This window comes from Lactuca virosa, chromosome 1, assembly GCF_052849685.1.
Source record: "Lactuca virosa cultivar CGN04683 chromosome 1, Lactuca_virosa_CGN04683_v6, whole genome shotgun sequence".
Classification (NCBI taxonomy): Eukaryota; Viridiplantae; Streptophyta; class Magnoliopsida; order Asterales; family Asteraceae; genus Lactuca; species Lactuca virosa.
The window spans coordinates 186,862,573-186,886,838 of record NC_136426.1 but is presented as its reverse complement, the minus strand read 5'-3'; the positions used below and the strand labels follow the sequence as shown (position 1 = coordinate 186,886,838).

At 34.4% G+C, this 24,266-nt stretch overlaps 1 protein-coding gene across 1 annotated transcript; it reads left to right on the top strand.

The window, feature by feature from the left end:
• The first annotated feature begins 13,957 nt into the window (after positions 1-13,957).
• Positions 13,958-19,691, top strand: LOC145163061 (TMV resistance protein N-like). The gene is made up of 6 exons (XM_079081970.1): positions 13,958-14,582; positions 15,236-16,364; positions 16,457-16,978; positions 17,058-17,954; positions 18,042-18,672; positions 19,378-19,691. The coding sequence occupies exons 1-6, from the start codon at positions 14,038-14,040 to the stop codon at positions 19,512-19,514; spliced, it is 3,861 nt and encodes a 1,286-aa protein (XP_078938096.1). The 5' UTR covers positions 13,958-14,037; the 3' UTR covers positions 19,515-19,691.
• Positions 19,692-24,266: the final 4,575 nt, after the last annotated feature.

The following is a 24,266-nucleotide window of genomic DNA, read 5'->3' as shown; positions in this document are numbered from 1 at the left end:
GTTCGTCACACAAGGCTCACACATTAATTTATCTATTTTCTAGTTAACCCTAGTTTCACAATCATTATTCCTAGGCACATAACAATGTGTTCACATAAATCACATGAGATAAGCAGTTAAGAGATGTTCATGCAGCTTAATTACTTAGCTAATTAACAGAAAATAGTTGTTGTTAACACATGAGGATCTTTAACAAGCTTAACAAAACAAATTCACCAATTTCAATTAATCCAACCACAAAAATCAACACATAGTCATAAATTCATCTACCATAAACAGAAGATATGAGTTTTAGCTCATGATTACAGCAGAAAGTTTATCAAAAACGAAATCTAATAGTTTCCACATAGTTCAAACAAAAGATTAAGTAAACAGTAAACCTAAATTGCCTTTTATCTTCTCAAAATTGAAAGCTAGGGTTGTTCCACGAGTTCCAGGGCTTCTAGCTGCACCTCCAGTCGCAAATTAACCCCCAAGGGTTCCCCCATTCGTTAGGGTTCGAATGAGAAGCGTTTATATATATATATATATATATATATATATATATATATATATATATATATATATATATATATATATATATATATATATATTCTGAAAACAGGGGCTACTCGGCGAGTCCAATGACCTACTCGACGAGTCCATCACTTAAAATCCCGTGTACGGCAAGGCAAAGTCAAGAATCGCGAAACTTCTGACCAACTCGTCGAGTTGATGGCCTACTCGTAGAGTCCATCTGGAATCATCATTTTCTCAAAAGATGAAAGTCGTCGGAATATGTGTCTAGTTTTCAGAACATTTTGAATCTCGTCAATCGGAGTTGCGGTTCATGAGATATGGCCAAAACACTGACGAGGGGTCAAGCTGTCCAGCAACATCCTTCTTTCTTCAAAATCCAATATCCAAGCTTCCAATCGCCAATTCCGCTTCATTTTCCTTTCGAGCATGTCTTTGTTGCTGAAAATGAAATATTTAAGCTAATTAAGCACCTCTGGTTCATTATTTGAGATAAAATTAACATAAAGTATTAAGATCATGCATGATTCTTATGACTAAATATGCCCATATCAAAATACCCCACACTTGACTTTTGCTTGCCCCAAGCAAAACTGAATTTTTACATACTAATACCACATAAGATAATCCCAATCGAACCCAGCCATTATGCCAAGACCGCAATGCATGCATTTGTGTCTAAAGTTTTTCCTAATGACCCCCCTTAATCCTAAATACTCACAATCCTCATAAACACTCGCCCACTTCTTTTGAACAACGCTCATTTTATGCATCCCTCCGAATCCATCCGCAGAAAACTTCCTAGCCTCAAGGTATTTTTGGTCAAGCAACCCAAGCATACATAATCTAGAAAATTACAATTTTTGATACCACAATGGAGCTCTTTGGAATTCTTCACTTCTTTGTTATTTGATCTTTGATTTCTTTGAATTCACCACCTTGTTGTTTGATTTTTGGTATCTTCAACTTTTTGAATTTCTTTAGAACTTTGATCTTTTGATCTTCACTTTTAACTGCTCCAAAATTCTTACAACTTTTCTTGTAATTCTCTCTCTTTTTTTAACATGTAACTCACTTTTTTTTTCTTTTTTTTTTCACTCAAATCCTACATGCTTAAGCAGGGGCGCTCAACTTCAACTTTTATTGGTTAAAGATATTAGTTTTCCTGGATACATTTCTGGTACACGATGCTAAACATATTGCATCCCTCAAACTAAGCGAGGTTGTGTTTTTGTCCCATGATTTCACTAGAATAAAAGGGGCCACAAATGCATTATAACGTATATAGGCTCAACTAAACATTTGGGTCCTCATGGAATCATCAAATATAATACTAGCATGGTTTCTAATTGTTTTTACTAAAATATCTAAATTAACCCTAGCAATTTTATGCAAATTTTTAAAATTAATCTAAATTTTAACTAAATGTAACCAACCCCCTACCCCACACTTAATTTATGCAATGTCCCCATTGCATATTATGCATGAATAAGAAAACATAAAAATAAAGAGGGAATTGGAACAAACTCCCCTGGGATAGTAGTTGCGAGGGTGATCTTTCTTCTTTTGAGCTCCATCTTCAAATGACTTTGGCATGGGAACAGCTCATCCATGCCTTCGGTGTCAAAATCCCGTGTGGTTGACAACTCTAAATATATAGGATAAAGCTTCTTGGAAACGCTCGGAAAATGATCGAGTTTTATGTGGAGACTCGCCGAGTTGAATCGCTATACTCGCAGAAATCGTGATTTTTTGCTTGGACTCGTCGAGTTAGTATTATGCACTCGACGAGTTCTTGACTCTGATCAGGTCTCTTCTTCTTTCTGCCTCAGCTTAATTTTGTGTTCAAGGAGACTATCAAGGTAATACAACTCCTCATTTTCTTCAGGGACGAGACTCTTTTTAATCAAATATAAACATCAGACTCAACTTATCACTCAAATCTTCTAATCTTCTCGTGTACGACTCGACCTCTCACTTTATTTCCTTCACGCTTTAAGAAATCGCTCTAATCTCACCCTAAATTATGCAAAGATCAAAGACAAAACCACGTAATAAAAAGGAAAACAAACATCAAAATAAAAATTACTAAATTATCCCTAAATACTATAAGTTTAAAAGAAAAAGAAAAGCAAACTCTAATGACGGGTTGCCTCCCGCAAGCGCTTCTTTTTGTGCGAGTCTTGAGCTGGACTCCCCACTTAATAAATTTCCAATAAACTCAATGTCAATCCATCCGTAGCATTAAATATTTTCTTTGGACCAATTTTTAAAATTTGGCTCTTTGCTTTTACAATTGTCCAATCGAGCTTTAATTCATGTAACCCAAGAATCTTGACAAGGGTTGGAACCGGTCGGATACTAATCAGAAATGGATCGCGCTTTAGAACTTTCTCCAAAGTTGGAATCGTCACCCCATTCTTCGAAACACAAACTGGAAATACATGGGGCCATGTCGTGGTAATGGTCAATCCACAACTTGGTTCCTGCAATTCAGCTTGTTCTTGTTCTTCGTCTGACCTCTCTGCTAGCAACCTTTCCAGCTCCTCCAAGTCTCTTTCTGGATTAAATTCTTCATCTTTTAACTCTAGCTCTTGTAACTCAGACTGCTCTTGTTTGTTGGGCAAGATGTTATCTAACCATCTTCCAAATTTATTCAAATCTTCATCTGAGTCATACTCCTCATCTTCTAGCTCTTGTGACTCAGATTTCCCTTGTGTCTTGGGCAAAATGTTATCTAACCATCTTCCAAATTTCTTCAAATCTTCATCTGAGTCATACTCCTCATCTTCTTGCTCAATTTCCTGTACTACTTCCTCAAGAAAAGCATCAAGAGCATCGAGATTTGGAAAATACATAATAAATAAAAATAAAAATAAAAATTAAACTAAATAAAAAAAATTAATCGACAAATAAAATTAAAAAAATGATAACAATTAGCAAATAAAATTAACTATTTAGAACCGTTCCCCGACAACGGCGCCAAAAACTTGATGTGTGTGAAACGAACTAGTTTTAATCCTACTAACTTAGACACAAAATAAACACACGAAAGGCAGTGTACCTATCGATTAGTAATATAGTTCAAGCAAGTAGGGTATCGAACACAGGGAACGGTAAACAATTAAAATAAATGCTAATATTATCTAAATAAAACAAGTAATAGAAAGGGGGGTTTCTCTAGTTTTGCAAGACTAGAAACTTAACAATGAAATAAAACTCAAACTAAGCAACTAACAACTAAAGCAAATAAACAATCACTAAATTCAATAATGGAGAAGACTTCTATTTAGGTTCGACTCATTTACTCCTATGGTTGATTTTATGGTAAGTGCAATGGATTATTCGTTATTGGCTATCGATTAGTATGATTAGGTTCACGTTCGCTATTACTAATCCTTAGAAAACAAATTAATTCAAACATTGGCCAATTGGTTAAACTAATGAGTTTCCTAGACTATTGATTCGGGTTAATTAAGACTTGTAATTAGCTAATCAAATTACTAATTCAATTAACCTCTTGTTGATGGTTCGTCACACAAGGCTCACACATTAATTTATCTATTTTCTAGTTAACCCTAGTTTCACAGTCATTATTCCTAGGCACATAACAATGTGTTCACATAAATCACATGAGATAAGCAGTTAAGAGATGTTCATGCAGCTTAATTACTTAGCTAATTAACAGAAAATAGTTGTTGTTAACACATGAGGATCTTTAACAAGCTTAACAAAACAAATTCACCAATTTCAATTAATCCAACCACAAAAATCAACACATAGTCATAAATTCATCTACCATAAACAGAAGATATGAGTTTTAGCTCATGATTACAGCAGAAAGTTTATCAAAAACGAAATCTAATAGTTTCCACATAGTTCAAACAAAAGATTAAGTAAACAGTAAACCTAAATTGCCTTTTATCTTCTCAAAATTGAAAGCTAGGGTTGTTCCACGAGTTCCAGGGCTTCTAGCTGCACCTCCAGTCGCAAATTAACCCCCAAGGGTTCCCCCATTCGTTAGGGTTCGAATGAGAAGCGTTTATATATATATATATATATATATATATATATATATATATATATATATATATATATATATATATATATATATATTCTGAAAACAGGGGCTACTCGGCGAGTCCAATGACCTACTCGACGAGTCCATCACTTAAAATCCCGTGTACGGCAAGGCAAAGTCAAGAATCGCGAAACTTCTGACCAACTCGTCGAGTTGATGGCCTACTCGTAGAGTCCATCTGGAATCAACATTTTCTCAAAACATGAAAGTCGTCCGAAATTGTGTCTAGTTTTCAGAACATTTTGAATCTTGTCAATCGGAGTTACGGTTCATGAGATATGGTCAAAACACTGACGAGGGGTCAAGCTGTCCAGCAACATCCTTCTTTCTTCAAAATCCAGTATCCAAGCTTCCAATCGCCAATTCTGCTTCATTTTCCTTTCGAGCATGTCTTTGTTGCTGAAAATGAAATATTTAAGCTAGTTAAGCACCTTTGGCTCATTATTTGAGATAAAATTAACATAAAGTATTAAGATCATGCATGATTCTTATGACTAAATATGCCCATATCAGTCATTTTACCCTAAGGAAGGTTATTGTTTTGGACTAAGTGATATTTCATTATTGGTAGGTCGGGGTGCCGAAGGAACAGCAGTTCGGGGAATTACCAGTTAGCAGCCAAAGGAGTATCAGTAGGTCTTCGGCAGTGCGAGGTGAGTCTCCTCACTATGTGCATGGGTCTACGGCTACAATGCCGACCCATTTAGTTTTTGTATGGTAGGAAGACTCGGGGGTTATCCCTAAGAATTGTATGATAGTATGTTTCCGGACCACGGTCCGATGCCGGGAGAGGCCCGAGGAAGGTCTATAGGTATGTTATTCCGAACCAAGGTCCGATGCCGGGGCAAGCCCGATGAATGTCGTATGATAGTTTATACTTGTTGTCTGTGTGATACTTGTATGTGCCTGGTAGGGAGGTGAGTGTGGGCGAGGTCCCGTATCTCATCACTAGCTGAGTATGGACAAGGTTCCGTATCTCTTTAGTAGGAGAGCAGGGGCGGGGCCCGAGATAGGAGAGAAGTGAGTATGGGGGGGCCCGTATCTCACCATCAGCAGGAGTGTGGACGGGGTTCCATGACTCATCAGTAGCAGGACATGGGCAAGGCCCAAGTTAGGCGAGGCCTTAGGACAGGAATGCGGTAGAGTATGTTTGCTTATTATGCTAGTATGTTTATGTGATTGTATATGTATAGGGGTGGGGCCCGGAGACATGCGGGGCATAAGAGAGACAGATATGTATACCGAGCGGGGGTCGATGCAAGGCCGGGCGGGGCCCGATGCTGGAGCAAGTCCGATGCTAGGCAAGTCCCGATGCAGCGGCCTGGGGCCCAGTATGTGGTTATATGTATGGTATGTGGTAGTATGAGGAACTCACTAAGCTTCGTGCTTACGGTTTTCAGTTTTGGTTTCAGGTGCTTCCAGTAGCAGAGGGAAGAGCTCGGGATGACTGTAACGCACTCACCGTGATGTTTTAGCCTGGGATGTTTTACTCTGATATGATATGTTTAGACATGATACTTTGATTAAATATATTTGAATGAATGGTTTGACAATTATGGTTTTTATTAAGGTTTTAGAATGAAATTTTTGGTCATGATTTTTGGGACGTTACATTTTGTCAATTGTTTATTATTGTGTTTCATTTTGCATGTTTTACTTCCCAAATAATTCGATTATTTAAAAGTCCACAGTCGATCATGCTTTTGGAAGTAAGTACTGAATTAAGACTGTCATGAATTGAATTGTAGATTGTCTAAAGAGTTTTAGACATAGCAATGGTATTGCTGCAATATTCATGAGTACTTAGAAATGGAGATTTAAGTGTTAGATTAACTCACACTCAGAGAATTACTTCATGGAATTAATCACGAGTAATTTTGAGATGATAACATCTTATAATCTTTAAAGGGAGATATACGAGTTGTGGTTTGCGAATCAATTGTGCATTGATAATGCGTAAACGCATCAGTAACTTGATCTTATGAAACATGTTGTTGCGCATGATTTGATGAGTAAATGGTGCAAACATATAAGTCAAATTTTATTCATTCCATTTTCCCTAAAGGGAAAAGGCGATATCTTTGGGCCCCTCGGTGATTTGGTGTCGACTTATAGTGTCGGGACCAACCATGACTAAATTGACGTGTTCGATTAGAAGTTCTATGTCATTACAAATCAGAAATCAGGAAACAAAGTATTGGACAATGAGATTGATTTTTTTCCATGTCTCATGTCCAAATGATGTATTGCAGAACGGAATATTATATGATCACTTATCTTAGGTCATGTAACTAACTAGGTCAGAGTTCGACAACGGCTTTTGGAAGCTACAATTTGCTGATCGATTTAGAAGTTCTACTGGCAATTATAGTTACAGACTTATCCATGTGGGAGACTGTTGGATTAGGTGTCTAAGCCCATAACTATAATTGGTATAAAATTGAATTGATAGTAGCATAGTCCTTTTGGGTTGCCCTCAAACCTAGCAATTGGACATGATGACTTTTAGAGAGAGAGAGAGAGAGAGATTAATTTATTATGTGAATATAAATTAAATAAATGGTTTATTTATGTGTTACGAAAATAATATATTAATTAGCAATCATATTATTTAATTAATAATTAATCAGAAATTAACTGGAATTAATTTTGGGATTAATTAAAAGTACAAAGACTGTTTGGTTATTTATTGAAAGTTGAGGAAGGAAGGCTCTAGAACCTCATTAGATGAGGTAGACGAAAACTTCTAGGGAAGGCCTAGATATTTCGTCCAAGGCCCTTTGGATAAGGGATTGGGTAGCTTGGTCACCAAGCAAGGGAATTTAGGGCTTATCCTTTAAACCCTAGCTTTGGCCCCAAGATTGCGCAGCTATATAAAGGCCTTCCTAGCCCTTGATTTTGTCCATCCTATCCTTCTACATGCCTTGTAAGAAATGATTATTATCCAAGTGGGAGATTGTTGGATTAGGTGTATAACGCTAGCTTTGGCTCTTCTCTCATCTCTCTATACTTTTCCTCTTGCTAGCTTGGGTGTAAACCACTAGAGGCACGATGCGTATGGTGCTTGCTTCTAAAAGATCAATAAGAGAATTTCTAGTTGTTTACAATAACAACTAAAAGGTATGTAAACCTAAACCTCATCCTTCAGTAATTTCGAAAATTACCTAGGGTTCCTAGGGTTCTTATTTTCATGTTCATAGTTATAGGTTCAATAGAGAAAACATAGATCATGTTTTAGGTTGCATGCACACTTAAGAGTTTTAAGTTTGTTTTGTTATGCCTAAATCTCATCAATTAAGTCATTGGATGTTTGGGATGAACGAGATGGAGGCTAGTGACCATGTTACGATTACTGTTACATCACCATATAATGAACTTGTAAAGGAGTGTGGGGTGAGTCTTGTGTATGATAATGGAGAAGAAGATGTGTTGGGTTATTACAAGTCATGGAATCACATAATTGCTGGAGATCTCTCTCCTTTTTCAAACTATAACAATCATATTCTTTAAAAAATGGCGAAATATAAAGGATTATGTTAGTGGGTGCGGGTCTCGATAGTAGGCAAAGGCAGACCCAAAATTATTTAGTATTTTTTAGTAAGGGTAGCACCAAAAATATTCCTGTAAAAATATAATTATATAATTAGATAAAAACATTGAAAATTATGATTTCATTTGATATAACAAAGTAATGTATATATTGCATTTTAAAGTTAACCTCTTTGTTTACTAATTTTTTTAAAACAAATTATCATTTTTCAATCTTAACAAACATAAGCGTTGTTCATAAAATCATCGCCCACTTTCATCACTATTCCCAAGTACCGACATCTAATTTTCTTATAAAAAAATTTCCAAAAAAAACCCTACTAACACAACTAAAGATTTAAAATTCAAAATTGAATATTTAAACCTAAATTCACCAATAACATAAATAAATAACAAATAAAGACCTAATTAATTAATTTCAAGTTTCAATTTGAACAAGTAAATTAGACTACAATATTAAAGATTAATGTAATACTTGTTTATTTTGCTAGTGGGAAAAAAGCTTAGTTTTTGAGAGGAGTAAGCTAGTAGGAGAAGACAACAATCTTTTTTTATTTGTGTTGTCAACTTGTAGTGAAGTAGGGGCAAGAGAATGGATTTTTTCCCTATGTCATAAAAACCCTCAAGTTTTCAGGGTTTTGTCGGTTTCGCCCAAAGTTGAATTTTATGTTCGTTTTTACCCTAACATTTTCCAAAAAAATGTTCGGTTTTACCCTTTTACCGGTGATAACAGGTTACCATCATATTAACTTCGCAAAAAACCCTTAAGTTTATAGTTTTTTTACGTTTTTACCCTTAAGTTCATAATTTTTTTTTATACTTTTACCCTATGTATTTTTTTTTCATATTATACGTATTCATGCAGAAAAATCATATTTATATACGAAAAATTTTTTAATTAAATATTGTATTTACATTTTTAATGTTATTTCTTTATATATATATATATATATATATATATATATATATATATATATATATATATGTGTGTGTGTGTGTGTGTGTGTGTGTAGGTTTTTTTTCTTGGATAAACCATTTAAGATGTAAAAAAACAAATTAATATGTTTTTAGAACTACAAATACGTATTTTTATGTATTTAAAAATATACATATCAATAAAAAAAATTTGTTCAATCATAAACATGTTTATATAAGTATATACATATCTTTTTAGAAGTGTAAATATGTATTTTGATATATATATTTTTTAAAGTATAAATATATTTTTAGAAGTATAGATACATATTAATATATAAAAATGTAAAAATATGTATTTATATTTCTAAAAACTATATCTATAAAACACATATTCATAATTCTAAAAATATTATTTATCTTTTTAAATGATATAATCTTGCAAAAACACACACACACAAACAATATATATATATATATATATATATATATATATATATATATATATATATATATATATAACATTAAACAAAATACAATATTTAATTAAACATTTTTTCGTATATAAATACGATTTTTCTGCATGAATATGAATATTATGAAAAAAAAATACTTAGGGTAAAAGTGTAAAAAAATTATAAACTTAAGGGTAAAAACGCAAAAAAATGGTAAACTTAAGGGTTTTTTGCGAATTTAATATAATGGTAACCTGGAACACTGTTATCACCGGTAAAAGGGTAAAACCGAACATTTTTTCGAAAATGTTAGGGTAAAAACGGACATAAAATTCAACTTTGGGCAAAACCGACAAAACCTTGAAAACTTGAGGGTTTTTATGACATTAACCCTTTTGCTATTGAAGTATGTCATATGCCTTTTGAGTAACTGATTCACGTAATGCCCTAATTAGCTAATTGATTCACATAATGGACTATTTAGTTGGACTTTTTATTTAGCCAATAGTGGGACGTTTAATTGGAGTTGCACCATGTCCACATTAGATCAAAGATATAAAATCCATTTTTTTGTAACTTCTCGGGAGATACTGATTTAGCCAATAGTATGACGTTTAATTCGAGTGCACCAAGTGCACATTAGATCAAAGATATAAAATCCATTTTTTTGTAACTTCTGAGGAGATATCTAGGGTTAGCACGTGCTACCCCTACCAACAAACTACATTCGTCACCAGTAGTAGTAGTAGTAGTAGTAGGCGGTGGTGGTCGGTAGATAGGATGCGGTTGGGGGTTCACATATGATACATGTGACAGAGGAAAAAAGGAGACATGACAAAAGGTCAAAAAAGTATTTTTATAGCTGAACTTAAATTAAAAAGTTTAATGGTTTTGGTAAGGGAAATCTCCAGAAAAGTCCTTAAATTTTAGTCCAATTTATGATAAAATCCCAAACTAAATTTCGTTTACAGAAAAGCACAGAATACCGGTTAAAACTTCAAAAAAACCCTTTTTGGTCGGTTTCACAGATTTAGCCGGTATTCTGTCATTTTTCGTTAATTTCTTCAAAATTTTGGGACTTTTTCGGAAATTACCTAATAACCAAAATATTGAGACTTTTTTGAAAATTATCATGGAATTAATGGATATTATTATTAACAAATCATTTATAAACATAAAAAATATTTTTACTTTAAAAAAGGAAATACACTTGTTGCTAATTTCTATGAATAAATTGGTGGTCTAAGTATTCCTATATTGCTTATTGACCACATCAAACTCTTTACGATGCTCCGATGCATCGTTGTGGGTATGATGGTGAGACGTACTTAGTGAGTGTTCCTCTAATGTTGGTGTTCCTCTGATGTTGTTTAACCTAACTACCACCCAACATCCATTCCTCACATGGTAACAACCATAGGCCAACACACATCTATTAAATGTGAGAAAGTTAATCGTGAATGATAGTTTATATGGAAACAAGTAAAGGGTGATTATCTAGTTAAATTGTCATTCAAAGTTTACTTTTCACTATGTGTGTAATTTGATGGTTGTTATCGACTAGTGTATGGAGGTTAAGTGGTTGTAACGCCTGGTTCCTGATATGTATTTTAACTTATTAATTATGCAATTTAATAGATCAACTCGACGAGTTGGTAGTCGCAACTCGTCGTATTGAAAAATTTTGGACCGCGTGTTTTAAGTGACCAACTCGACGAGTTGGGAGGCCTCAACTCGACGAGTTTGGGTGTGTCCCGATTCTGTTGAAAAATAAAAAACTCGACGATTTAAGAAAAAACTCGACAAGTTGATTCGAAATATAGCGATTCTGTGAATTATGGGAACTCGCCGAGTTGAAGGATGACTCGACGAGTTGAGTCAACTCAGAGCGTTGACTTTGACTTTGAATTGGATGTTTACTTTGACTTTGACCGGGATATTACTCTGATTTTTATGGATTTGGATTTATGACTTATGTATATGTTCGGATGTTTTGACAAATATCGTTTATTTAGTATTTCTAAAATGAAATTTTTGGGACCGTGTTTTGAGTATGTTACAGTGGTATTTAGATTAAAGAACATAATGATAGATCTATATGTTCAAGAATCATTGTGTAATGATAATCTCTAATAACATGTGATCCTATAACATCACACCTAGTAACAAGTAGACACTTATTGATTGTGTATTAATAAATATTATCAGCTCTTATTTAACTGAAGAAACATACAGAGTACATCTCACTATGACACCCACAACGATACATAGGAGACACATAGGGAGTTGGAAGTGGTCAGCAAACAATAAAGAAGTACCTAGTCGACCATTGTATTCCTAGAAATTAGAAACACATGTATTTCCTTTGTTTATAAAAAAAATATTTGTTATGTTTATAAATGATTTGTTAATAATAATATCCATTAATTTCATATTAATTTTCAGAAAAGTCCCAATATTTTGGTTATCGGGTTATTTCAAAAAAATCCTAATATTTTGAGCAAACAAACAAAAAAGGACAGAATACCGACAAAATCTACGAAACTGGTCAAAAAGTGTTTTTTCGAAGTTTTAACCGATATTTTGTGTTTTTCTATAAACAAAATTTAGTTTGGGACTTTTTCATAAATTGGACTAAAATTTTAGGACCTTTCTGAAGATTTCCCTTTTGGTAAAAAGGACTACATATGCAAGAAAATGAGACCATAAGGACTGGTATTGTATTGTTTTTGAAATTTGGCCTCAAAGTGAAATTTTCACTAAACCACAAGGACCATATTTGTAATTTAGTCTCCCGGAATAAAAAAAGAAAGAAATTCAAAATATGCAAAACCCTGTTTATATATACTCTCTCGACGTCTTCTTTTTTTCAAAAACCCTGAAAGCCTCCGATCCCAACGCAAAAGAAAACCCCAACATTTTAGTTGTTTGTTTATACTCTCTCGCCATCTCCCTTCATTCATCGTTGACTCACCGTTTCCTGTTGACTTACTGCTCAACTTTCTTGGCCTTTGTCTCTGTTCATTTTTTCTCTGTTATCGCCGTTTCAGGTTTATGTAAACTCTGCTCATCCTTACAAGCTGCTTTTGCTTGTCTAAGAATTTCTCTTATCAATCACAGATCACGTCATAATCATTTCAATTTCCATAAACAGGTGATTAAAATTTTGTCTATTTCATCTACTTTTGTTTAGTTTACATATCAGTTATAGTCCAGCACGTTCTTGCTTGAAGTCCAGAATGATAAACAAAACTCTGCGCAGACGGGAAGATTCTCCAATTCTCGAAAATTGCTTCCTTAATCACTTTATATTTTGAAATCATAAACCCCATTTTTACATTTGATTCTTTTTTTAATGACGTTATAGATCCTTAATTGTAAGCTAAACGCTCAAAATCAACAAGATTGTAAGACATCGGGGTGTTATTTTTCTTGAATCAAAATTAGGATTTTGGTAGTGCATAGTCATAGTCTAGATCCCGAACCAAAGAGGTAATGCTCTCTCTGTTTGAAAATAAGCTGGATTAGGTTTATGTTTAGAGGTACAAAACTGATAAGAGATTTCTTTGTAGATTTAAGACTAATGACATTGGTTCCAATGTTTCAACTTCTTCCATAAGTTGTTCTACTTCTGATACAGAAAACATTCTTCTAATTCTACGTTGTGAAACTTCACATTTCTTGGTTAACTGGATTTAGCTTCACCTGTTTGTTGTAGGGTTTTGTTGTTGTCTCTGACCTTTTTGCCCTTAACAACTATCCCTACATGTAGTTCGCCTCCTAGGATAGCTGAAACAGCCTCCAAAACAGTCCTCTATGGAAAAAAGAAATGAAGTCCCAAAAGTTGTATAAATGAAAACCTTATAGTTCGAGGGCATTTCAGTTATGAGGATCAGGAGGGCATTTATGTCTTTTTCATAGATGAGAGAACAAGAGATCAAAAATTGCAATTTTGTCCCAAGCAGTACAACTTGTTCTATCATGTCTTGTCTTGCATAACAAACGGGGCCTTAAAGCATTAGTAGGCAAAAAGATTAAAAAATTTACCTTACGAAAGGGTAAATTTACACTACTATATGATTTATTTAGCACACAAGTATTTACGAATTTGTCTGTGTAGATTTATGTAAGTGAACTTGGTGTTGATTTGTTTAATATGTAAATGACCTTCAGATGGATTTTATTTATACAACAATAGGGATACTTATGTGGGTTTACCAAAACAAAAGAGAGATGTACAACAAATGAACAAATTGGTTAGATGTTTTCTTGCACCCCAACTTAGCCAAAAAAAAAAAACTCAATTCAGTTAAGTGAGCAGCTACTTTTTAAATAACTCACATGTCAATTTAATTTTTATTTTACATCAACACTTTGCTATTAGCAGATGAGATTTAAGTTGCATATTGTAATCAGTAAGTTGCTATTATGCAGAGGCATTTTGTATGGGTCCTGACATTAAAGCTCAAGTGAAGAAAGCCGGTGAAACCAACTTTCATAACTAATAACTCGTAATTTATTATGGTGGTTCTTTATGAACATCCAGAAGGATCTTCATCAACTCATGTTCATTACTCATCAACCCATAATCATAGATATGACGTATTTTTAAGTTTTAGAGGTGTTGACACTCGTCATAGTTTCACTGATCACCTTCATAAAGCCCTCATTGATGCCAATATCAGTACCTTCTTGGATGATGAAGAGATTGAAACAGGGGAAGATCTTAAACCAGAACTGGAGACTGCAATTAAGGCATCCCAGGCTTCTATTATAGTGTTGTCTAAAAATTACGCTTTTTCAACATGGTGCCTTGATGAATTGGTGCTGATCCTTGAGCAGCGTATGACATCCAACCATATTGTTATCCCAATATTTTATCATGTGGAGCCCACACATGTTAGGAAACAACAAAGTAGCTTTGGAGATGCAATGGCTAAGCATAAACAGACAATGGAGGCAGAGACAAATGCAAATAAAAGAAGTCAATGGGCTCAAAAGATGGACCGATGGAATAAAGCGCTTACACAAGTCTCTGATTTAAAAGGGAATGACGTAAATGGCAGGTGACCGCTTTCTTATCCTTATTCATCTCCCTATGCATTTCAATAAGTTTTTCTAAATATTCAAATAGACATATATCTGATGTATTAGGATCTATAGAAGATGCACATAATTGAAAATAAGTTTTCAAATATGTGATCTCATAAATCAGTTCATATAGATGGATTAGGCATTCTGATAATTTTTATATGTTTGTTTTTATTATAAGTTCGTGCATTTAGATAAACCTTCTCAATGATTTTTACATGCTTTTTATTTAAAAACCAAAGTTTGATGGGTTTCCTATGCGTCTACTATTAATTATACCATACTGCCTTCAAATCATAGTGGCTTTTATGATAAATACCTGCTTTTAGTTGTATGTAGTAAAAGATAACCTATAACTATTTCATGGCATTTTGTTCAAATCCATGTAAAACCACATCGATGGTTAAGTTCGATGGTCATGTAGAAACATAGTGAAGTTTGGTGGCCTATTAGAGAAATCTTGTATTTCATGACATTTTGTCCATATTGATGCAAACCACAATATGGTTTTCATGTGAGAACTCAATTAATAATAGCAGCTATGATATAATCTTAGTTTGGATCTTTGAATAAATTAAATCTCATTAGTTTGATTGTGTTTTGAAGTTCTTATATAATCAAGTTTCAGGTTAGAGACCGAGTTTATTGAAGAAGTTGTGAAGGACATCCACCGTAGATTACATGTACACTTAAGGAGCGTTCAACCACAACTTATTGGGATGGAAAATCATATTAACTTTGTAACTTCATGGTTGAAAGATGGATCATCACATACGGTAGACATACTTACTATTTATGGTATAGGTGGGATCGGGAAGACATCTTTAGCTAAACATGTCTATGGGCTATATTCTCATGAATTCCACATAAGCAGCTATATTGAAGATATCACTAGGAAATGTGATGGGAAGTTTAATGGGTTGCTTGATTTACAAGAACAACTCTGCAATAACATTTCAAAAACAAGTTCAATTAAAGTTCATGATGTTTCAGTATACACCGCAAAGATAGAGAGTATTGTAGCCCGTAAAAAGGTGTTTCTAGTTCTTGATGATATCAGTACTCTTGTTCAGTTGGATGCATTACTTGGAAGCAAAGGCTTTCATCTCGGAAGCAAAGTTATAATTACAACAAAGGACAGTTGGTTGACTGAGAGTTGTTCTTTATTCAAAACAAACATTAAACCCAAGCATGAAAGGCATTTGCTTCGAGGCTTAGCTGTTATAGCATCGCAACAACTTTTGTGTTCCCATGCATTCATGTGCAACCAACCCAAGGTGGGATATGAAGAGGTGTCTGATAAGCTTGTTAAGTATTGTGAAGGACATCCATTGGCTCTTGAAGTTTTGGGAAAGTCTTTGCATAATCGAGATGTAGCTTATTGGGAAGGGTGCATCGAAGGGCTAAAGAAAGAAATTAGTTCCCCTATAAATAATGTCTTGAAAATGAGCTTCGACTCCTTGCCATCCAAAAATGATAAGGAGTTGTTTAAGCATATTGCTTGTTTTTTTGTTGGAACAGATAGAGATCTTACCGAAACAATATTAGAGGCATGTGACATAAACACAAGATCCGGGATCACGAATCTCATTGATAGATGTCTCCTTAGTATTGGATGGAATAATGAATTGAAGATGCATCAGTTGGTTCAAGAGATGGGAAGATTCGAAGTACGTCAAGAATCACTTGACAAGCCATGGAAGCGAAGTCGATTATGGTGTCATAAGGAGTCATTCAGAGTGTTGAAACAAAAAAAGGTAAGAGTCTGTGTATACTTGTCAGTAGTGTGCATGTTTCAAACTACTTTTTATTGTCTAATTTTTATTTTTGGCCATTGGTTTTTTCTTAGGGTAAGGGAAATCTTGTAGGCCTTTCCCTTGACATGTGGATGCTTGAGAAGGAGAAGTTGTGTGCATCATTTGAGTTGAAAACAGATGCATTCAATAACATGGATAAGTTGAGGCTACTACAACTCAATTATGTGCATATGAATGGGTCTTATGAGAACTTTCCAAAAGAAATAAGATGGTTGTGTATGCATGGGTACCCTTTACAGTGTTTACCTTTAAACTTACCTATACAAAATCTTGTTGCTCTTGACCTGTCATACAGCAATATCGAGTCTTTTGTCGGTTATAATAATCCACAACGATTTAATGTGGGCGCTATTTCAAAAAATTTACTTTTTTTTATTTGTTTGTATTGGCTTTTTTATTTCCTCTTTGCTGGAGGTCTCCTACGGAAGCAGTTTCTCAACCCTATGTTGGTGGCTGCCAACCATCCTACCTCCCCCTTACCCCATTTGTATGGGATCGGGCTAATGTTGTTGTTGTTATATAGTAATCCACAACAACTTGAGAAGTGGAAAAAGGTAACTTATTTCATTTATCATTCTTTCATGTTGAGTTGATGAATTTCACTACTATTCTAATTTATCTCCATCTTTGCAGTTGGATGGACCATGCTTAAAAGAGAAAAGGTTGCTAGGATCACTGAAGATTCTTAATTTAAGTTTCTGTAAACAACTTCATAGTCTTGGTGAATTTGATCAACTTCCTGCACTTGAGAGGTTAATAGTTAGAAATTGCATTGGTTTGGTTGAGGTTTGTGAATCAATTGAGCAATGTGTTGACCTTGTCTTCATCGATTTGAGCTATTGCAAGAAACTTGAAAGACTTCCAAGAAACATAGGCATGTTGAAGAATGTTAAAAAAATGTTGCTAGATGGTTGTAGTCTTGGTGAATCTCAAATCCAGATTAGGGATATGGATTCACTGGAATTGGGCAAGGCTAACAACATTGACATAAATACAAGAACCTCTTCCCCTGCCTTTGTGGGTGCCATACCAAGTGATTTGAAGTTGTTTGCAAGTTCTTTACCGAGTTCTCTAGTAAGTTTGTCACTTGCAAATAGTAATTTGTCCACTAAATCCTTTCCCATGGACTGGAGTTGCCTATCCATGTTAAAGGAATTATATTTAGATGGCAATCCTATAAATTCCATGCCCAGTTGTGTGAGAACCCTTCCTATGCTTGAGATACTTAGTATGGAGAATTGTAAAAAATTAAAGTCAGTTGAGCATCCTCCATGTACACTAAGCAGGTTGCTCTTTTCTGTTAATGGGGATCTTCAAGGAAAAGTCGTATTTGATCCAAAGATGTCCCCACTAGAGTTATCACCAAGGCGGGTGGCTTCTGCAACTTTTTCATATCAGTTTGAAGGCATAATCAAAATCCAACCAATGGTGGGTGTTGAGGAAAAAGTATTACGTAGCTTGGGCTGGAGTAATTTAGACTTCCTTAACGAAAGGCATTTGGGAGCTAATTCTTGGGAATTTGGAACCCAGGTTTTTTTTAGTTAATTGTTTGTCTCTATGTGAATATGTATAATATACTTCTTATGGTGATTAATTAAGGTGGTTTGTATTTGGTAGACGATGTATTATGAATTTGGAATATTCAGCACAAAGTATGAGGGGGAGGAGATGCCGAGTTGGTTTAGGCATAGAAGCGTGGGGCCATCAATATCATTTACCATCCCATCATCATCATCTCCATGCAACCTCCTTACAAGACTCAACTTCTGCTTCTCTGCTGACACATTGAAACCTCCCGATGATTGTTTTCGAGTTCCATATGGTCAGTTCCCTCTATGGCCAATGATGACAATTAGTAATATAACAAAGAACCGCATGTGGATATACGAACGTTACACGGACAGATATTGTGTATGTGGAAAGTGTTGGGTGGTGTTAAGTCATTGGATGTTTGGGAGGAATGAGATGGAGGCAGGTGACCATGTTACTATTACTGTTACACTGCCATATGATGAACATGTAAAGGAGTGTGGGGTGAGTCTTGTGTATGAAGATGGAGAGAAGAAGGATGAAGAAGAAGATGCATTGGGTTATTACAAGTCATGGAATCACATAATTGGTGGAGATCTCTCCCCTTTTCAAACAACTGCAGGACAATACATCCTAAACCACTTGCGATTTTTTGTGTCTGGCATTCATTTGTTTCCATATCATCGTAAATTCGTTCCAGATGGCCCCGACTTTCAAGGTGGATGTGATTTTTTGTTAAATATATTTTATTCTCATGTCTTATGTATAATGACCTACCTAACCCATCACCCGCTTTCTTTAAATAGATGGATAATGACCCATTTATTTGAATACATATATAGATCATAACTTAAATCTTTTAAACAAATGGATCATATGACCCAAATCCACTCATTTATTTTTGATTTTATTGACTCATAAGATAAGATTTTGTTTTTATAATAATATGAAAAATAAAAGTTTTGTACTTTGAATTTATAAAATGAATAGACCCAAGCATTGATTGTCTAGTCTACAACAGGAGATCCAGGAAGCCCAAGGATGGCCCATCAAATTATCTGGGATCAATCCAGTCCTTATCACCCTTGTTTGGCTGCAATTAAAAGAGTTTTATATTTCTTTTGTGTCTTAATAGAATTCTGTTATGGGTGAAGATTGTTACCTAAGAAAATTCTTGTAGCAAAAACTATTGCAGAGTCCCTTCCTCTCAAAAGAATGTGAAAACCCTAGTAAATCATTCATTATCAGTTGTTTCTGGTTGTGAATTTCTTGTTTATTCTCTTTACTCTGTGTGGGAGCTTATCAGTACATACAGTTCATTAAGTCTTTTGATATGTTGGATCACATAAATATATCTGCACTACTTTGTCCAACTGGATTGTTTGTGAAGAATGATTAACACATAACTTTTATTTGTTTTCAGCACAAAAAGAATTGTGGTTCAGAGCTTTATCCCCAAGGAAGCCTGGCATAATTGGTGGCACACATGAGGCATACTTTTTGACACCCAAACCTTTTCTCTCTTCGCATGAACAAAAGTTATACACAACCAAATATTAGGAATGAAATTTCTCAATTGGTATAGGATGCAACAAAATAAGATGAGTTATAACCTTGCAATGAATGCTTGAAAATGGCAATTTTAGCATTCCACAATCATTGAATACGGTTATGAATTTCTGTTCATACCTTGTCTAAACACCAAATCAAATTCTCACCATTCATGTGATATACACTTGAGACCAATTCATAGATTCATCATGTTCAGTAGATGTTGTTGTTGGGTAAAAAATTTCGTTAGAAACAAACTATTGCAATTTGGAAAACAATATGAAATTGTTTTAGCATATTTGCTTGATTTATAAGGAATCTTATTGATATATGCCTTCTTAGGATAGGACCAAACATCATGTTGACAATGCATAAATTGCCTCAATAGTTTTAACGAGATGTATCACGAAGAGTCATTAATTTTGTGTTTAATAAAGAAAATGTAACATTATATATACACTTCCAAGTAACTATCTGTATTCATAGCATTTTGTATTTTATTGTGTATACTTACATAACTTTTAAAATTTTCTTACTTTTCCTTCATTTGTAGGGTGAGGGGGAATCTTCAAGGTCTACCCAGCAAGTTTTCTCGAGTATTGAAAGATTCTGACCATTGGTCGTTGTAATTGATACCAGATGCTATACAACATCACTTTGAGGACAAGGTGAATCTTTGGGGGTGGGGTATTGCTACCATGCACCTTAAGCATCTATTTGAGATAAGGGTATTTTGGGAAAATCAGTAAATAAGGAGCATCTTATTAGTAGAGGGGTAATTTAGGTATTTTACTTATTTAGTTTGTTATGCTAGAGTACTATTAGAGGATAGTGGGAAAGAGGGTGAAGGTATCCTTTGTCAAATTTTGGTCTTGGAATCTCTAGCAAATCATTTGGTTTATCTTTGTTTTTCTTGTGTTGTTTTGAGTGTTTTAATTCAATACAGAGGCTACGTTCTTGTTTGTTGAGTTTATTGAGATATCAGTTCATAGCATACTTCTCAATTTCATCAGTTATGGGCTAAATGCAAGAAATAACAATGAGCTTTCTATTTTATTTTTTTATTATAGCATTTTAGTTTTGTTTCTTCTTCTTACAGCATTGTACTTCCATATTATTTATTAAAAGGGTATTGTCCTTGAAAATGTACCCGTTATAACAACAGATAGCTCTAGCTTTTTTACTAGTCACCCCCTTATTTATTTGTGGACATGGCATGATTATGATGACATTAGTGACCATTATAAGATGTGAATACAATTAAAATGGCATGTCTTAACATAGTTTAGTATATAATTCTGACTAAAATTTCAAGAGCCAAAGCAGAATGATTTACAAACACTTACATTTGATGTGGATTTCAAATGTTTTGTTAATTTCTGTTGGTACGTGGTAGTGATTATAAAAAATAATGGTACATACTATTTTGCTTCTTGTAGTCACCTAACATACCCATTCCCATCACACGATGAACAAGAAACTGACATTGGAGCTTTTCAAAACCATGTAGAATAGGATGCCAATAAGGAAAAAAAATCTAAATGGATCATAATTCATAATGTTTTTGACATAAAACATCAACTCAATGTCAAGAAAGGTTCACAATTTGGGGCTAGCCCACTTGGCTAACAAGGTGTCTAACAAGGAGTAACAAGGAGGTCATGGGTTCTATCTCAGACATATACTAACCCGCCGTTCTAAAAAAAAAGTTCATGTTATATATGGAAAAATAAAAAAGGATAAAGCAACTACATGAGTAGTTGCTTTATCCCAAAGGGCTTGTTGCCTAGCAGTATCAGGTGGTGCCCTCCCTCTTTGAGGTCGAGGGTTCAAGTCTCGTCGTGGACATAGGTGTAATAGGTGTTGTTAGCTTAAGAGTAGATTAGATTTGCCGGTTCATGGCCCACATAATGTCGGGAATATTTTGCTGCAATTGGCCATTATATAAAAAAGTAATCAACGATGTGTAATTAATAAATTAAGAAGCAGAGCACTTAAAGATACCTTTTCACTATTGCAATACTCTAGGGAGTGGGTCACATACAAGCCACTCAAAAAACGCTGTCAACTCAGCGCTATGTCAGCTTCATTACAAACCCACCATCAAACCACTAGATATTGAAAACGATTACCACTCCACAATATTTATTTTTTTTATTTTTTATTTTTTTAACATTAAACAAAATAAAAAACATAATTTATAACATAAATAAATATTTTTAAAACAGAGAAATTTAATAACACATTTCATTAATTAAAAAAAATTAAACCTAAATTATTAGAAAAACATAAAACATACCAAATAAAACATTACATTACTTAGAAAACATAAATATTTAAAAGATCGTCACCATCCTCATCCACCTTGTCGTCACCGTCCTCATCCTCGTCGTCATCATTGTCATTTTATCCTTGGAATTGTCTTTCCCATGTGTGCTCGGTCAAATCGTGACGTAGATTGTGGTGTGTTTCACGATTTTGTATTTCCAAAACCCTTGTGAAGTATGTCGAGCTACCAACTTGTATTATTGCAAGTATATTAAGTGTATCGTTCGTGGTATACGTACAAATAGCCCTATCATCTTCTTCTATTATCATGCTATGTAAAATTACACAAGCAATCAACACTGTCGTCAATTTTGCCCTATCCCATGTTAATGTCGGATGTTTGATTATGTGCCACTTTTGTTTGAGGACTCCAAATGTTCATTTTGCATCCTTCCTTGCAGATTTCTGTGCTAACTTGAACAATTTTCGTTTTTCATCGACTGGATATGTGTATGACTTGACAATTTTAGCATACTCATGATATATCTCATCACCTAGGTAATACCCATACATATGTTCATTTTCATTCACAAAGTATGGCATGTTTGGTGTTTTACCTTGGAAAATATTGTTAAATAACGGACACGCTCTAAGCACATTCAGGTCATTCTTTGACACTGCCATACCAAAGAATGCATGCCAAAACCATAGGTCATGTGAAACAACCACCTCTATAAAAGTTGGCATCCTATGATCACCTCCCGTGAATTGACCACGCCACGCGTTGGGACAATATGCCCACACTCAATGTGTACAATCAATGCTACCAAGCATCCCTACAAAAGCATGTTTAGCTTGATGCGCGACATACAACTGTTTGACATCACTTTTAGTCGGATGTCGCAAGTATATGTCACGGTAAAGCTCTATAACATACTCACAAAAAATATATGTACATTCGCGACCCGTCCTCTCAGACATTTTCAAATACTTATCTGATGCGTTTGCGGCTATGCCGTATGCCAATTGTCTAAGAGTGGTCTTGCATTTTTTATTGTAGTAAAACCACGTTTACCTCTAGCATCACATCTCAATTAGAAATACTCATAATTACTTGCCAAATCTCTAGCTACACATAAGAATAAATTTATACTAATATGAAAACGTTCTTCGAATTTCTCTAGATCATATAAACTCTTTGGAGCAAAATAATCACATACCAAAAGTTTGTTTGTCGTGATACGATCCAGGTTGATCCATTTTCTATGCTTCTTCTCCACCTTTGAACTTTTTCCTCTCTCACGTACCATGTCTTGTGCCGCGGACAACAGTGTGTGCAAAACCAACTCGTCATCAGAATCGTCATCACCGGATGAACACGAAATTAAACCGAATAAATTATCCATTTTTTTTAAAGTGTGTGTTTCTTTTGAAAGATTGTGTTTTTCTTATGTAAAAAATGCATAGAATGTATTTATATATAGAGAGATTAAATTAAAATTTGAATAGATTTTTTTTAAATAATGCAACGGTTAAAAGAGGTGGCAACGGTCAAAACAAATGAGGAACCAATCACAATGCTCGTCTTCGTCCGTCTTTGCACCCGCTTCACACCCAACCCACCAGCCACGGGGGTAGTGTTCACGCGTCCTCTGGCCGGACACGTCATCTCCACACGTGGGTTTGAATACCCACTCCAGTTAGCCTTATACAAATCAGTTAGCCATCTTCATAACAAACCATTATTATAAGTTATAACAACAAAAAATTGAGAGAGAGTGAGAGAGAGAGAGAGAGAGAGAGAGAGAGTTAATTTTTGGTTGTTATATCAGTGTATGCCTTGTCCAGAGTAGTTAATATCCCTGTGATTTCCAAGTGGGATATCGATTATCGGTAACTTTCAAAATAAAGGGGTCAAATATCGGTCGAAAGAACCACAAAATCGGTGATATTTACTGATATTTACTCATATTTCTAGATGATTTCCAGGTGGGATATTGGTTAAGTAATTTTACTTACTTCTATTAGTGTTAAGTGATTGTCTTAAGCCTTATGGTCTTAACTTAACTGAACCTACTGGTATGTTAAGTACTTAATTGTTAGTTTTAAGTCAAAGACACATGGTTTTAAGTCATAACTCAGCCTACTGTTATGTTAATTGTTAAATACTTAAGTATTAACTTATCGTTGGTGGAGCTAGATGGGGCGTTGGGGGTACTATAGTATCCCCAAAAAATTGTTTTATATATATATATATATATATATATATATATATATATATATATATATATAATATTATTTGTAAATATGTTTCATGTTATTGTACCCCCAACTAAAGAGATTATAGCATGTTTTTAATGTCCGATATTGGATAACTACATATAATACATATCGACAATGTTTGTACTCCATATAAAAATTTCTGGTTCTGCCTAGATATTTTTTGAGTTTATATATATATATATATATATATATATATATATATATATATAT

Excerpts from the sequence above, each read along its gene's own strand:
- LOC145163061 (XM_079081970.1), top strand. The coding sequence starts at position 14,038 with ATGGTGGTTCTTTATGAACATCCAGAAGGATCTTCATCAACTCATGTT. Across the intron at positions 16,365-16,456 it reads GAGTGTTGAAACAAAAAAAG|GGTAAGGGAAATCTTGTAGG; the intron begins GTAAGAGTCTGT and ends GTTTTTTCTTAG. Across the intron at positions 18,673-19,377 it reads AGATGGCCCCGACTTTCAAG|CACAAAAAGAATTGTGGTTC; the intron begins GTGGATGTGATT and ends ATTTGTTTTCAG.